We start from the raw sequence: 17,684 nt of genomic DNA on the forward strand, positions 1-17,684 counted from the left end.
GAATAAACCTAATACAAATAGTATCTGACAACTCTAATATTTTGACATTTAAGGACTTTTTCCTTAATTTTAAAGAGAAATTCACAGAACACATCCTTATGACCAATTCTGACTTGTCTTAGAATGTCTGAGTTCACATGTCAGAACTCGTAGGCACATTAGCTGAAGCTGCAGATCTGGCTCTTTAGGCTTGATTCATATCCTGTGTTAGCCTAGCTTCACATTCACTAGTAGCCTAGATGGTGAACATCATAAATACCAATTTTCACAAGACCAATCAGATTTTTCAGTATGACAAGCCTGTTAAGCCAACACAAAACATATAAAGGGTGGTGTTGCTTGAACTTGTGAATTTGAGCAGTTTGTATTCTTGTCTTGAGTGAAAAGTGCCTCAATCACCAGTGGTAATTAACTTTCATTCCTCTGTAACAATGTAAGATGATGTATTATTTCCAAGTCAGTGAAGATGCTTTTCCTTAAAATACATTTTTATACAGCAGAAGATGCTTAAGTTTTCCTTTTTCTAGACTGTTTTTAAACTTTTTGAATATACATTTCATCAATGCTTTAAAATAGTACAATATATAACAGTTTATATTTAACCATAGCCTACTAAGGCATCCTGGTCTTTTCCTAGTTAACAGCAGCTAACATGTAATGAGTACTTGTTATATGCCAGGCCTGACAAGTATCAATTTGTGAGTCATTACTTTTGTGATTGGTGTGTACTTGCTTCTTCCAAGATTTAACCACTAAACTCTAATGTTAGTGCCATTGGGGTTTCTGTAACGAAAAGTGGCAATGACCTATGACAGTATTTCAAGGTATCTTATTTCAACCTGCCCAACAAAATCCCTAGTTGTTGGTAGAGAGAGTGATGTTTACCTCTCCAATTAAATATTTCTGGGCACACTTGGCTTCTAGAATTGTAGCAATATTCTCCCAGCGCTGTTTCAGCCTGTCTTCACTTTCTGCATCCAGGAGCTTCTGCTGGAGGTCAGCAATCTGAGCACTCCTTCAGGGAAAGACAGCAAGGCTTATTGTGAGTAGCCTTAACACTAAGAAGGGGATGCACTTTAAGCAGAAACTTCAAAGAATTTTATGAATGGAATAATCAGTCAAATAATCATTTAAATAACGATTGAAGCTAGGCATGGTGGCAAATGCCTATAATCCCCACACTATGGGAAGCTGAGGGAGGAGAATGCCAAGTTGAAGCCCAACTGGGCAACTTGGCAAGACTCCGTCTCAAAGTAAAAAATAAAAAAATGAGCATGTAGCTCAGTGCAATGGCCCTGGGTTCAATTCTAGTACTACAAAGAACAAAAATTGAGCCATCTGGTTAAAATTTTATACATATCTCAAAACATGTTATAGATAGATTACAAGAGATTATCCAAATTTTTTTTTTGGTACCAGGATTGAACTCGGGACCTTGCCCACTTGCGAGGCAGGTGCCAGACCCACTGAGCTAAATCCTTGGCCCCTCCAAATGGTTTTTATTTTACTATTGATTGAAAGAAATGGGTCATATATAGTGGGACTTGAAAAGATTTATTATAGCAAGGCTTTTGTTGTGTGCATTGATTATACTATGACTTTGTCTTAAAGTCCTATATAAACTCCAACTGTGATACAGTGGCCGCGCATGCAAGTATAACATTTGGGTTAGAGACCTGAGGGAAAATCTCCCAAGAACAGGTAGATTCTCTTTGCTAGAATCAACACCAAATTGATGGTGTTATGAGAAGTTATCTCGACTTCCCTGACATAGGACCGAGAAGTTTCTAAGACTAAATACCCTGATCCGACCAAGAGAAGGAAGGAGGAGAGAGGGGAGGGGAAGGGGATGAAAAACGTTGTGTTATGTACATACAGCAATTCCCCACTGTGAATGTAATCATTGTGTACTGTAAACATGTAGTAATAAAAATTTTAAAAAAGATACCCTGACCTTGCTTATAGCTTCTGGATACTTTTTGATCAAGTATGGTCTACAACAAAGTGTACATAATATTTTAATTACGTTAATTAGTTTCCTTCTCACATATGCTGTGTTAAGTGAGAGGGAGAATAATACCAGCAGGTGTTTCAAACATGCAGTGCTATGTTAGGTAGTTATAAGGAAGATGGGTACAAAAGTAATCTAAGACAGTAGCTCTCAAAGTTTGGGGTCTCAGGACCCCTTTATATTTTAAAAAATTAAGGACTTCCAAGAAATCCTGTTCAGATATAAATATTTATAGTATTATAAACTGAAACAGAAAACTTAGATTAATTCGTTTAAAAATTAAAATCTTATTATGCATAAATGTATTTTATGAAAAATACATTTTCCAAGACCAAAAATGATTGAGGGAGAAGAGTGGGAATATTTTACAGTTTACATTTTGCAAATCTCTGTAATGTCTGGCTTAGTGCAACATAGTTGGATTCTCACACTTCCCTATGCACTACGTCTTTTGTGACATGCCGTTCTATTTTATATAAATGAAGACAACCTGGCCTCAAGTGGATATGTAGTTAGAAAAAAGAGGAGTATTTTAGTAATTTTCAGATAATTATGGATATTCTTTAAGACTATGGTATAGCTTGTGGAGTGGTAGCTCTTTAAAGGTTAGTTACAATGTAGAATCGGAAACTATTACTGTTTCTTTTGGCTTTTATTTTTAAAATTAAATTTATTTTTCAACTAATACACAAAAACTGATGTTTTGATACATATACATGTAGTGTAATGTTTAAGTCAGGTTAAACATATCTATCTTCTCAAACATTTGCTATTTTTATATGGTGAAAACTTTAAAAATCCTTTCTTCTAGCTTTTTGAAATGTACAGTACATTGTTAGCTATAATCACTCTCATGTGGAAAAGCAGATTCAAGGTTCTTACTCCTAACTACAATTTAGTACCTACTGATCAATTAAAACTATTATGATTAAACTTTTAATACTGTCACATTAAATCAATGTGGTGAGCTATTTTTTTGCTTGTGAATTTACATTACAAAAAATTCCATATGTATACGGGAGTGTGTACGTATGTAAAACACTTAAAATACAGGGTTGGCCTCAGAAACATGAGAACAGATGTCCTCTTGACAAAAATCTATCTTAGGAAACAATATGTTAACGTTTGGGTTGTCTTTGAACCTCAGTAGTGACTGTCTTCAGGGAAATTCTGAGGCAGAATTCTGAGGAAATTTAGAGCAAGTGATGCTGTGGGAGTGTGGGAAGTGATATTAAGTTGGCCTGGACAGGGCACAATCAATGGCCAATGCCCTTGTTAAAGTTCCATGCAGTCAGAGCTAAAATAGATTCCTACTTGAGACAGTATGAGACATAAGTCAAGTTAGAGTGTTTGGGGGAAAATTCAGAGGTTAAGAGGAGATTTGATTTCATAGTTGAGAACTGGAGATGAGGGCAAAGATAAAAAACAAATGAGAGAGATTTTGAGCAATCAATGCAAACAATAATTATTCAGTTTGGGCTTGTACTTGTATGGGTGTTAAATGGTTTGGAATGGCTTGAAATGTACATAGATACAAGATGTATTATAATAAAATATGACATTTGGGTAAGTCAAATAAATGCAATTTGGTCTTTTGCCTATACATGATTCTCTAACATGTCTTTTTAATAACAGTAGTCCACTGAATCATACAGGTCCTCAAAAATTAACATATTTTATTATAAAATATATTTTAAAAATCACATTTTTAAGTATCATTATTGGCCTTATCAGAAAAGCTGGAAAAACAATCAAGCTTATAGTAGGAAATACAAGTTTTCCAAAATTCTAAGTTTTTCTTCAAAGCTCTAATTTTATCTTTGGTAACAAATGCTGTCAGTTGTTTTCTTTAAAGTGATAGGGTCATTGTTCATTTCTGAGAACATGACTGCCAAGTAATCAGGTTTGACTAACCAGTTTACCTCTCAGTTATCCTTCTAAATAAAACTGATATTCCATGAAAAAGAGGCCCATTGAACTAACGCCTCAAACAATGGCATAGAGCTTTTCCTGGGATGACTATTGTGCTGATACGTAGTGGAAGTGTTTCATGCATTCTCTCTGTTTCATCACACATATTAAAAAGATGTGAAGGGTGGAGTTTTAGTAAAATTAACAATTTTCAGTGCTTTCTCAAAGCCACTCTTAAGTGAGACTGGCTTGTTAAACAATTTTAAACTGTCATGTACAACTAACTGACCACCAGTTCATGTAGGTGCCACATTTTTTGTTCAGCCTAAGGTGTCAACCGTTTTGTCCATTATTGCTTTTGCACTATTAATTCAAATGTCAACATAGTAAAAAAGGTAAGTAAGGTCTTACTATTATTATGCAAATACTTGCCAGTCAGACTCCCTAGTAGGATCTTGGAGACCCTCAGGGGCCTGCAGACTACACTTTGAGAATCCTTGTCTAATACGTAGTCCTTTTCTTCAATCCCTTAGATCGAGAAAACTAAAACATAAAACAAATGCTAAACACAAAGATAAACTGTATCATCTGTGCCACATAATTAAGCACTGTAAGTCCTAAAGGCGGTGAAAGAACACAAAGATTAGCAAAAGATTAAGTAGGGGCTGAGAATGTAGCTCAGTAGTACATCATGCATGAGTCCTTGGGTTTTATTCCCAGCATTAAAAAAAAAATAGTGACGGATGAAGAGTCAGGGCAGCCTTGGGAAAGAGGCAGGAGAGAACACTTCAGAGTCATATCATATGCCCTTTCTTGTCTTCTCTGACAATTCATGTCCCTTATTCTTTCTAGTTGGCACCGTACATAATCATTTACTTATGATGTGGTGTGCAGGTGTATGTTTGTCAGGCAGCATTTAAAAAACTAGCCCTTACTCAGCTGTGGTGGTGCATACCTGTAATCCTAGCATTCTAGGAGGCTGAGGCAGCAGAATTGCAAATTCGAGTCCAGCCCAGGCAACTTAGTAACTTAGTGAGATCCTCAAAAATAAAACATCAGCCCTGATTTGTAGTTTTTGTCAGTTTCTGTGGTGTAAATACTTTCATCATAACCAACTGGAAGTGATCAATACTTTACCACATTTGTGAAATTATAACAAATGACTCCACTGAATACATAATTTCTACTTGGCAGCAAAGATAGTGCCATTCTTCTTTCTGTTTATTGCACTGCATGGAGTGTAGCACAAAGCAGGAACTTAAATGTTGAGTGACTTATATATGTATCCAAAGATAAACAGCTAGTTATGTATTGCTAAAACCAACTTAAATGATCACCAATGTATCTAACAGGTCTAATATAGTATATGGTTCAAAATAGTTTCTCTTATTTTTCTACCATCATAAATCTTTTAAAAAATGAGCTTTTGAATCACGAGGTTGATAGGCTGTATTTTTGGTTCCAAGCATAAATGTTTATGTCTTAAAGGTAGTCCTGTTACCTGAGTTCCATTTCAGTCTCTAGGCTTTCAATCTGCTTTGTAATAGAATCCTCTGACTCTGAAACTTGACCAGGCATTTCAGCAAATGAGAATGTGCGCCTCTGTAAAGAATAGTGAGTGTTAAGGGTAAAGTTCTAAAAGGAAAGTAATCTTCTAAAGCAGTGAGGATTTCTAGAGAATGTAGAGTCTGAGTATTGCTAGCATTTTTTTTCATAAGGGCACTTACCCGAAGTTTAGGAGGAGGATTCTCCCCAGATTCCTTTTTTTCTTTGAGTTGAGCCAGGTCCTGAGCCAGGATCTTTCTATCTTCAAGAAGGTCACTCAGATGACGTTTGGCTTCCTGAGTACTGACCATAACCTCAATTTCATTTCCAAGCCAATTCTAGAAGAGAAATCAGGGATGAGGAATCACTGATTGATGAGCTAGATTCAGCTCCAGACTTAATTTCATTTGGACCAGAGCTCAAGTAATTAGAAGTGAGATTTCCATTTGTATCTCTCAAAGAGGCTTTAATAACAATATCCCAAAAGGGCACAAGCAAGAGGATTTCTATAGAAAATATTTCTGTAGATACCCTAGTATTTCTATGTATCTTGTCTTTACTTTCTCCATTTTCTTAACATTTGTTTTTTGCCTTTAATTAGTTATGACACAGAATTGAAGACTATTTCTACTATTTTATTTAATAGATATCCATTATAATTTTTAAAGTGAATGAAAGGTAATTTTAATAAAGAAAACATAATTTGCTAAATTAATTTTTAAAAATAGCAACATCAGGGACTGAGGATTCAGCTCAGTGGTAGAGGATGTGCTTAAGATACACAACATTGTGGGTTTAATCCCCAGCACCAAAAACAAACAAAAAAAGCTAGTAGCCATTCCTGAGAACTTATCTGCTTTTGATGAAGATATATTATGTTATAAACATGGGTGCACATATATCACTGTGGTATGATTCTTTTAATTCTTCGGGGAAGATCCCCAGCAGGTGAATAGCTGGGTCAAATGGGACCTCTAATCCTAGTTCTTTGAGGTATCTCCATAATGATTTCCACAGTGGTTACACCAGTCTATACTCCCACCAGCAGTGGAGAAGGGTTCCCTTTCCACTGTAACACTGCCACCATTTGTTATTGGTTGATTTCTTGATTCCAGGTGGAATCTCAGCGTTGTTTTCATTTGCATCTCTTGGATGACCAGTGTCATTGAACACCCTTTTTCTTTTTGCTACTGGGGATCGAACTCAGGACCTTGGATTTGGCAGGGCAGGTGGCAGCACCACTGAGCTAAATCCCTGGCCCAGTGAACATTTTTTCATATATTTATTTGCTGTTTCTACTTCTCTGTCTGAGAAACATCTGTTCATTTCAGATGCCCATTTTGGGACTGGGTCTTTAAATTTGGGGGGTCTGATTTTTTTAAGTTCTTTATATATTCTAGATAGTAGATCTTTGTCTGAGGAACAGCTGGTAAAAATTTTTTTCCCAGATGGTGGGTTGTCTCTTCACTCTGTTGGTGGTTTCTCTTACTGTGCAGAAGCTTTTTAATAAGATGAGATCCTAGCTCTTGATTCTTTAGTTCACATGTGACTGAGGTTTTGTTCATGAACTCTTTTCCTATGCCAATGTCTTCAAGAGTTCTCTCTCTCTTTTTTTTTTTTCGTACCGGGGATCAAACTTGGGTCCTTGTGCTTGGGCAGCAGGCGTCGAAACCACTGAGCTAAATCCCTCTTAATCTCTCTTCCAGCCGGTTTAGTGTTTCTGTTTTAATACTTAGATCTTTGACTCATTTCAATTTTAGTTTAGTGCATGGTGAGAGATATAGGTCTAGTTTTAATCTTTGGCAAATTGAAACCCAATTTTTCCAGCACCATTTATTAAAGAGGCTATCTTTCCTCCAGTGAGGGTGTTTGGCTCCTTTGTCAAAGATGAGGCAGGCTGAGTACGTCTGGAGTTGTTTCTGTATCTTCTAATTGGTTTCACTGATCCTCAGGTCTGTTTCTTTGCCAGTACCATGCTGTTTTTATCACAGTAGCTTTGTAGTATAGTTTCAAGTTGGGGATTGTGATACTCCCCCTACCTTGTCTTTGTTGCCTAGAATTACACCCATGTTTATAGCAAGACAATAATAGCTAAAACTTGGAAACAGCCCAATTGCCCATCAACTGGAGACTAGATAAAAAAGATGTATTTTTTAATATAAAACAGAGTACTACTCAGCCATAAAGAATGAGAAACTAGAGACACTTATAGCTAAATGGAAGTACATTGAGGCCATACTCTTAAGTGAAACAGGAAAAAATATGAGAAAAGGAAAAAATGGAAACAAAGTCTTTGTAAATATGGAGGGGTAGAGGGCTTGAAGGGAGGGCAGGAGAATGGAGAAAAAATAAGAACCAAGATATATCATGTAAAGGTACAAGTTCTCAGTGATGAATGTCATCATACTGTATACCTAAAATGTACCAATAAACTTAATGAGTAAAACAAAAGATAGTATGCTATGTTAACAGTAATCAAAAGAAAGCTGGAATGGCTATATTAATATCAAATAAGGTAAAATTCCTGTGAAAAAAATACTACCAGTGATAAATGGATCATTTCATCATGACAAAGATGTCAACTGTTTAAAAGAGAACATGAGCCTGAATGGCCTAAATGTTTATGTCCTTAATAACAAAGCACCAAAATCTGTGAAACAAAACCATACAAAGTAAACCTTGGTTTGTGAGAAGAATTCATTCAAAGCACTTGTATATCAAAGAAGAGAGAGAAGAGAGACTGAGAGAGAGAGAAATGAGTTGTGGTCATGCGACATTTGACATGATGTACTACTTGTACTGCAAGACATTCCTTGTTTATCAAGTTAAAATTTCTTAAAAATGTTTTCTGGTCTTGTGAAACACTCACCGATCAAGGTACTTGAAATCCATGGTTTGACTGCATAAGTCAACAAACAAGGTAACAGAACCAACTATATGCTGTCTTTAAGAAACTCATTTTAAAAATGAAGGCACAAATAAGTTAAAAGAGTTACAAAATATCATGTTAAAACTAATCAAAAGAAAGCTAGAGGGCTGTATTATTATTACCAAAAGTAGATGTTAAAATAAAAACTATTATTAGGATAAAGAAGTTCATTTCATAATAACAAGGGGGTCAATTAATCCTAAACTTTCATGCCTCTAACAACAGTACTCCAAAATACATTAAGCAGAAACAGAACTACATAGAAAAAAAGAAAAATCCAAAATTATTGGAGACTTCAATACTCTTCCCTCAATAGTTGGTAGGACAAGTACACAGAATTTCGGCCAGGGTATGTTAGGAATGCAGCACAATCAATCAAGTCAATATGATTTTTATAGAATGCTCTGTACAACAACAGAATACACACTCTTCCCAAGTACACACTGAACATTTACCAAGATTGATCATATTCTGGGTCATAAAATTAGTCACAATGAGTTCAAAAAGATTCAAGTCATACAAAGTATGTTGTTTGATCATGAGTGAATAAAGGTAGAAATCAATAACAAAAAGATGTTTGGAAAAATCCGCTATTATATGGAGATTGAATAATATTCTTCTAAATAACTCATAGATCAAAGAGGAAATCAATGGGTAAATTAGAATATATTTTGAATTGAATGAAAATAAAATATAATATCAAAATTTGTGGGATGTTTTAGTAAAAGTACTATAGTATTTTTAGCACTAAATACCTATATTAGAAAACAGTAAAGACTGAAAATTGGGGCCAGGGATTTAGCTCAGTGGTTCCGTACCTGGCTCACAAGGGCAAAGTCCTGAGTTTGATCCCCAGTACCGGGGAAAAAAAAATAAAACTATATATAAAAAAAAGACTGAAAATCAATGATGTCAGCTTTTGCCTCAAGAAACTAATAAAATAAGAGAAAATTAAATCCAAACTAAGCAGAAGTAACAAAATAATAAAGATTGGAGCCGGGTGTGGTGGCACATGCCTATAATCTCAGCACTCAGGAGGCTGAGGCAGGTGGACTGGCAAGAGCTCATAGTGAGTTCAAGGCCAGCCTGAACTACATAGTGAGACCCTGTCTCAAAAAACTAAAATAAATAAATAAATAAATAAATGAATAAATACTTGAAGATCGGGGTGGAAATTAATGAGCTGAATTTAAAAATGTTTTATTGTGATAAAATATATAAATATATATAACATAAAAGTTACCATTTTAATCACTCACCAGAATGAGTTGGTTCTTTGATAAATCTCAGGAAAAAGGTAAAAACAAAAAAATACCAGTAACAGAAATGAGAGAAATGACACCACTGTGGATTTTTTGTGGTACTGAGGTTTGCGCACAGAACCTCACACATGCTAAGCAAGTGCTCTACTGCTGAGCTACACTGCCAGACCTTTTTATTGTAAGACAAGGTCTTGCTAAGTCGACCAGGCTGGCCTGGAACTTGAGATCCTACTACCTCAGCCTCCTGAGTTGCTTGAATTATAGGCATGCACCACTACACACAGCACTAACAACAATTTTTTTTTAAAGTTCAATTTTACTAAATACCCTTCTTCTAAAAAAGTAAAAACAATCAAGCAAACACTCTCCAGGCCCAGATGGCTTTACTGCTGTATTTTATCAAACTTTTAAGAAAGAAACAATATTAATTTTATACAAAGGTTTCTTGACAACTGAATAGGAGGGAGTACACTTCCTAACTCAATCTATGAGGGCAGCATTATCTTGATACTAAAACCAAAGACATTACATGAAAACTATAGACCAAGAACATAAATGTAAAAATTTTAAACCAAAACTTTATTTTATATACTGATGTTCCTCAACTTATAATGGGGTTACATCCCAGTAAACCCAGAGTAAGTTGAAAATATACCAAATTTAAAATGCACTTAATCTACCTAATCTAATGAACATCATAAATAGCTTAGCCTTGTCTATCTTAAATGTGCCCAGAACACCTATATTACAGTTGGGCAAAATCACCTAATGAAAAGTCTATTTTATAATAATAAAGTATTGAATATCCCATGGATTTATTGAAAACTATACTGAACATGAGAAAAAAATGATTGTATGGGTACAGGAGAAAAAGATAGGTGTTTTGTAGTCATGATGGTATATAAAAACACTTAACACAATAATCAAAAATGCTGGCAACATAGTACACTACAGAGTATCACTTGTTTATCCTCATGATTGCACAGCCAACTGGGAGCTAGGATTCACTGCTACTGCCCAGAATCTTGAGAGTATCCTGCCATATATTATTAGCCTGGGAAAAGATCAAAATCCAAAACGTGAAGTTGTTTCTAATGAATACATATTTCACACCACTGTAAAGTCAAAACAGTCTAAGTAAGCCAGCTACTACCTATATTGCTGAATTCAACAATATATACGAAGGATGATGTATCATGACCAAATGGAGTTTATTCAAGAGATGCAAGGCTGGTTGCACATTTGAGCACTGTTCAGAGTAATTCACCAAATCAACAACTTAGAGACAAAAAAAGCACTTGACAAAATTTAATATCCATTCATGATAAAACTTACATTAAATTGATGATAAGAATTTCCTAAACTTGATAAAGGGTATCTATGAAAAACTTACAGCTAACATAATACTTAACGGTGAGCGACTGAATGCTTTCCCTCTATGATTAAGAAGAACAGGAAGATGTCTACTCTTTCTAGTCCTAGTCAATATCACCCTGAAGGTTGTAGCAGATACAATAGGGCAGGTAAAAAAGTTAAAAGACATACAGATTAGAAAGGAAGATATAAAACTGTATTTACAGGTGGCATGATTTCTACATGGAAAACTCCAAAGAACTTACAAAAAAGCTAGCAGACTAGTAAAACATAAGATAAAAGTTAATATACAAAAATCAATTGTATCTCTATATACCAGCACTGGATAAACAAATTAGCAGTTTCTTATAAACTTAAGTATAGGGGCCAGGGATTTAGCTCAGTGGTTCTGCCACCTGCCTTGCAAGCGCAAGGTCTGGAGTTCAATTCCTGGTACCAATAAAATAAAATAAAGTATACACTTAACTTATGACGCAGAAGTCTTACTCCTAGCTATTTAGCCAAGTGAAATGATTTCATATGTTTATAAAGACACTTGTATGTGAGGCTTTTTTAAAAAAAAAACAGCAGCTTTATTCATGGGATGGTTAATTTCAGGCATCAACTTCCCTGGATTAAAGAAAAGCTACAGAACAGGAAAAGCATTACTTGTGTTGTGTTCTCAAGGTGTTTCCAGAGGAGACTGGCACCGTGAGTAGGTAGAATGAATGGGGAAGATGACCTTCAATATGGGCAGGCACTATCCAATTGGCTGGGGTTCCAGATAGAATAAAAAAGGCAGACAAAGGGCAAAAAAAGGGCGAAGATATTTGTATCTTTTAGTAAACAAGGGTTTGAGGTAAAACTTTAAATTTTCTAGTGTTTACTTCTAAACCAAAAGAAAGCTATTTCTCACTTCTTCCTGTCTCCAGTGCTCATAAGAGAAAAGGCAGGCCAGAGATTTCGTTCAGTGGTTTTCCCACCTGCTACACAAGCTCAAGGACCCAAGTTCAATCCCTGGTACCAAAAAAAAAAAGAAGAAGAGAGAAAAGGCAGTTAAAGCTGTCTATACCTTCACTCGAGCTGCAGTGCCTTCCATTCCACGGCTCTGAATCTCCTTCCGCTTATCTGCGACCTCCTGTTGCTTTTGGAGAGCATCTTTGAGACGCTTATTGGCAGCTGCTGCCTAAATAAAAAGGGCATACAGTTATGCTGAATGAAAGGTAATAAGAAGAACATTCTAATTTTACAGCATATTAGTAGAAAAAGAAATTCTAGGTTTAAGTTCCCATAGGAACCAGGTTTACAAGTCTCCAGGAATATACCAGTGAATAGTTACTACTTTAGAGCACAGGAGAGAAATACATTCAAGGATGTTGTTTTTATTTTTGTTTGTTTTGTGCCAAGGATTGAACTTGGGACCTTGTGCTTGCGAGGCTGGTGCTGGGACCACTGAGCTAAATCCCTGCGATGTTCTGTAGACTAAAAATGCTTGGAAATGTCACATATCAGTATTACTCTGTGGTTTTTGGAATGAAACCCAATTAGAAAAAGAATCTTTATTTGAAAACTACCATTTCCCATCATGTTTTTATCTAGTCACAGTTCATAACATATAAACAGGGAACAAGATTTTGGAATTTTTGGTCATAATTGAAATCCCTGATTTCTCATAAAACTGGCAGCATCTACATCTGAAGATGACAACACTTTTGACCTAGCAGCCTGGATTTTCTTACTTACCTCCTCAGTTTTACGCCTGAGCACATTGGACTGCTTCTGGAAGTTTCTTTCAAGTTTCATCAGCTCATATTGCCTCTTACGGTCCTAAAAATAAAAAAGTCAGATCTTAATTGCTGTTCAGCTACCTAAAATAAAACCTTATATCTAAAAGTCAAGACATCTTTGATATATAGGGCTAAATACAATATAGTGAGCTGCTTTCAATTTTTCCTATCATAGTTAAGAACTGGTACTTCTAAAACCATGTTTGTATGTAAAGGAAAGATGGTTTCCTTGTTCAGCTCATTGTTCTGTAGCTAAATTCTTTAATTATCAGTCTTAAGTCAATTACTGGCAATACTAAAGAATGTAAGACCTAGAAGGAATTTTAAAGATCATATAATGAACTGTCTTTTACATAGGTAGCTACTGATAAAGCTGGGACTCAGGTCTCCTGATAAAGAGACCACTACTCTTTCCCCTCCTCAAACCTACTAGTTCATCCATGTTAAAATACAGTAGCTGGCAAAAAGGAGAAAGCCTACCTATATAGCCAGCCACCTATACAATCAAGGTAAAGAGAAGTTTTCCACTCTTGAACAAAACTAGCTTATTACTGAAATCAGGAATATCCTTTCTTCTCAGAGATTAAAGATGAAAAAGACAAGAAATCTGGTGGGATATTGCCTGCTTCAACTGAACACACTACATTTACTGCACAGATTTCTTAGCCCCTTCCCTATTTTACTAATCCATTAAGCTCCTAATGGCTTCACTTGTTCCTTAATCTGGAAAGCATTGCCAGCCATTTTAGTCATGTATTTGGCAGCATACTAGAAAAATTCATTTTACTTAACCCATTTACACACTAGGCACTGTGCTAGGTTTCTGGGATACAGAGATGAATATGATGTGGTAACTATTCTTACAGAGCACTGGAGAATACAAACAAAGCACTGTGCTAGAATTTAGGAATGCACAGATGAAGGCAGAAGTATGGCTAAGACAGAATTGCGACCAGATACTGCATGATGTGAATTATTTGCAGCAGTATACCAAGTAAGAGCGTGCAAATTATTAAAACTCGACTGATTCATTTATTACTTCAGAAAAAAAACTACTGAGCACATTTACTGCACTCAAATTATGTACTGGGACCATGTAATAATAACCAAAGCTATGGCAGTTGCTTGCTCTTCTAATAGAATTTAATCAAAATAAAAATAAGTAACAAGAACAAGGATGCATTTTGTACATAGGGAGGGCAGGGGGTTTGGGGGGGGCGGAATGGAATAAAATAAAATTTATTTTAAAAAAGAACAAGTATATGGAGTATCATGAAACAGAAATGAAGGGTGACAGTAACTTGTGAATCTCCAAAACCTTGGAGGAAGTATGGTCCAACCCGAAATCTGAAGAGTAAATATTAATTAGGTGAAGGTAAAGGGGGTGGGAGGCTGAGGAGAGTCATGATCTGAAGAGTAAATATTAATTAGGTGAAGGTAAAGGGGGTGGGAGGCTGAGGAGAGTCATGAGCAGTGTAGAGCTGGTGTAGAAATTCTGAAGCAGGTGAAAACAGTCTTAAGCAAAGCAGTGATAGGACCATATTTTTGTTATTTGCAAGTTCTTTTTAGCTACAGTATGGAGAACACATTGGAAGGGAAAGAAGTAAATGTGGCAAGAATCATTCCAAGTAAGGGAAGTAAAGATGAGGGGGTATAACAATAATAACTAGTAGTTATGAAAGTTATTATGTATAGGATCTGTATCAAGTGCTTTACATATAGTATTAATCTGTGTAACCCTCACAACAACTTCTTAATGTTTTCATTTCTTCTCTAAAGATGAGAAACCTAACTCACAAAGAGTTGGTAACTTTTCCAAGATCAGACAGATAGAAAGTGGCGGAACTAGGAATTTTGATACCAAAGATTCTTTACTACTATACTATGTAAAAATTGTGTCTGTAAAAGAAAAAATCCTGAAGTCTTAACTCTTGGTACCTGTGGCTGTGACCTTATTTGGAAACAAGATCTTGCACATAGAATCAAACTGAGATATCATATTAGGTAAGATGTTGGATCTTAGCTCCAGTGACTGGTATCTTTATATGAAGTATGATACAGGGATTATATGTGATGTGGTTACAAGCCAAGGAAACCTAAGAATTTCTAGTAGCTATCAGATGTTGGGAGAGGTATGGATGAGATGATCCCTCACAGCTTCTAGAAAGAATCAGTCCTGACGGTACCTTGATTTTGGACTTCTGGCATCCAGAACTAAGAAAATAAATTTCTGCTGTAATAAACTTCAATATGTGGTGCTTTGTTACAGCAGCCCTAGAAAACTAATACAGATGAGAAGATACTTTAAAGGTGAAAAAGGGAGAACATAATGTTGGACTTTAGGAATGAGGGAGAGAGGATAAAGTTAAAAAGATCTCTTAGGGGGTCTCTGGTTTGAGTCACTGATGGTACTGCATTAGAGAGCAATACATGCATACATGATGAAAGGGTAAAGATTATTATATTGATGTTTTAGAATCATCACAGTTAAAGTAAACCAAGTACTGTCCACGGAAAGGATCTAATAGAGGAAAACTGGGGGTAACAGTGGTGGATAAAGAGGTAAAGACATAATACAGTGTGTTTTGGACTTGCTGAGTTTGACATTTCTATGAGATATACAAATGAGGATGTAGAATAATCATGGGATTTAAATCTATAGAACACAATCATAAACCAGGGTGGGAACTGAAATTTGAGTTTGTCAATCACAGATAATAAATGAAGCCATGTAATAAGAAAAAAGTATTCTGGGAAAGAGTAGAGTACAAACAGAATTTATGCTCAAGGCAGTCCTGGAATCTCCTCTGGTATTTAATGTTTAGGTAGGGGTAGAAGAGCTGACAAAAAACTTGAAGGAGCAAAACAGAGAGCTGGAAAACTTAGACAGTGAGGTTTCACTAAAGTAAAGATGTTTGAAGAAGAACAGATCGTACCACAGTAAAATGTGGCTGAAAGGCCAAGTAAGCTAACTGAAGAGTTGTAAGTAGTTAAGAGTAATTGGGATCATTGGTGATTTTAAAAGAGTAGCTAGAGCAGTGAGTAAAATCAAGATTGAGACAAGAAGTGGAAAGTGACAAAATGGAGACAACAAAGTTATCTAATTTAATCATTAAATTGAAGGAAAAGAAGAAAAAGTAGGTTGAAAGAAGATGCATTTTGTGGTAGTTGTTTTGTTTTGCTTTTTGGACAGGAAAGACTTGAGATGTTTGAGCAGTGACAGTGAAAACTAGCCCTAGCCAGGTGTCTTCAACAAATCAGTGCCCCAAAGAATGTGAGGAAGGGGAGGGGCTGACCAGTAAGACAGTTATACAAGGTGTAAGAACAAAAAGAGAGAGAGACAAACAGAGAAGGAAGGTATTCCTAAGCAGTTTGTGAACTCTGATTGAATCCTGGTGCATATACTTGTAAAAGGTATTTCAAGAACATTCAATGAAATGTGAATATGGCCTAGGACAGATTAAAATCTCTAAAACAAAATGAAACCAAAAACCACCTTCCCCATCAAATTCCATTGCTTTCATTCTTATAGATGAAATAAAAAGGTTCTCTTCTTTTCTACGTATTCTTCATCTCCATCATCTCATTAGTCCTGTGATTTCAGTTTACATCTATGCAAGATAATTCCCTAATTACTTAGTCCAGCCCAACATCTTTGAATTTGGTTTACACTATCTATTCTCTTTTTTAGGTCTTTCTGTACCAAAGATAATTTTCCTAAAACCAAATTTATTACACAAACTACATGTTTCCTTTGACTTTCCATTAACTCAAAAGCATGGAGTAATTTTTAGGCTCTCTTCACTTCCTTTTCTAAAAGGGAAGTTTTGCATTTGTTATCAATAAAATCATTCAATGAACATTTAGTAATCATTATATGCTAATTACTTCTAGCCAGTGGAAATACATAAGTGAACAAAAAAAGATTCTTGCCAATGTGAAATATACCTTCCTGGGCAATGTAAACTTGTCATCATTTTACAGATGTCTCTTCTGTTTTAAAGTTTTATTGAAATGTAAGACATCTATATAATTCACTCACTTGTTTAATATAAATTCAATGGTTTCTGGCATATTCAGTTGACAAAACTAACATCACAGTCAATTTTAGAACATTTTCATTATCACAAAAAGAAATCTCATACCTTTTAGCTATCACCTCTCAATACTGTCACCCTGTTTCCCAAAGCCCTAGGCAACCACTAATCTACTTTCTATCTCTATAGATTTGCGTATTCTGGACATCTGATAGAAACAGAATCCTATATTGTCCCCTTTTTGTGACTTTTTTCACTTAGCATAATGTTTCCAAAGTTCATTTGTGTTGTAGCATGTATCAGTAGTTATTTCTTTTTATGGCTGAATAATATTCTACTACATGGACATACATTTTATTTATCTATCTAGCAGTTGATAAACATTTTGGGTTTTCCCACTTTTTGGCTATTATGAATACCACTCTACAAACATTTATGTGCAGGTTTTGGCATGGACCTGTTTTCATACCTTTGGGGTAGACAGAACTGAGTGAAATTACTGGATCACAGGATATCTCTATTTCTACTTAACCTTCTAAAGAACTGCCAAACTGCTAAAGCAGCTGCACTATTTTCTCATTCCACCAGCAATGTATGAGGTTTCCAGTTTCTCTACACTTGACAATAGTTATCTGACTGATACTAGAAACCCCTATGGGTGTGAAATAATCTCATTGTGGTTTTGACTTCCATTTCCCCCATGGCAAGTGACATAGAGCACCCTTTTGTGTGCTTATTGCTTGTTCATTTCAAAACTAGGTTATCTTTATTACTGAGTTGTAAGAGTTCTTTAAATATTGTAAACACAAGATCTTTTTTTTTTTGGTACCGGGGATCGAACTCGGGTCC

General features: G+C 35.6%; 1 protein-coding gene across 8 annotated transcripts in view; it reads right to left on the reverse strand.

Annotated features, from left to right (window-relative positions):
• LOC147820469 (chromosome-associated kinesin KIF4A-like) overlaps window positions 1-17,684 on the reverse strand; it is a 111,789-nt gene that overhangs the window by 15,191 nt on the left and 78,914 nt on the right. For all 8 annotated transcript variants that reach the window (XM_087204176.1, XM_087204175.1, XM_087204180.1 and 5 more), the window contains 5 exons: window positions 12,755-12,838; window positions 12,084-12,197; window positions 5,650-5,805; window positions 5,424-5,524; window positions 886-1,015 (listed from right to left, as the gene is read on the reverse strand). In XM_087204176.1, coding sequence (XP_087060302.1) covers window positions 886-1,015; window positions 5,424-5,524; window positions 5,650-5,805; window positions 12,084-12,197; window positions 12,755-12,838 — 585 coding nt within the window. The remainder of the gene's footprint in view (window positions 1-885; window positions 1,016-5,423; window positions 5,525-5,649; window positions 5,806-12,083; window positions 12,198-12,754; window positions 12,839-17,684) is intronic.

This window comes from Heterocephalus glaber, unplaced genomic scaffold (assembly GCF_053883595.1).
Source record: "Heterocephalus glaber isolate CG9 unplaced genomic scaffold, H.glaber_assembly_v1.0 deba00001871, whole genome shotgun sequence".
Lineage (NCBI taxonomy): Eukaryota > Metazoa > Chordata > Mammalia > Rodentia > Bathyergidae > Heterocephalus > Heterocephalus glaber.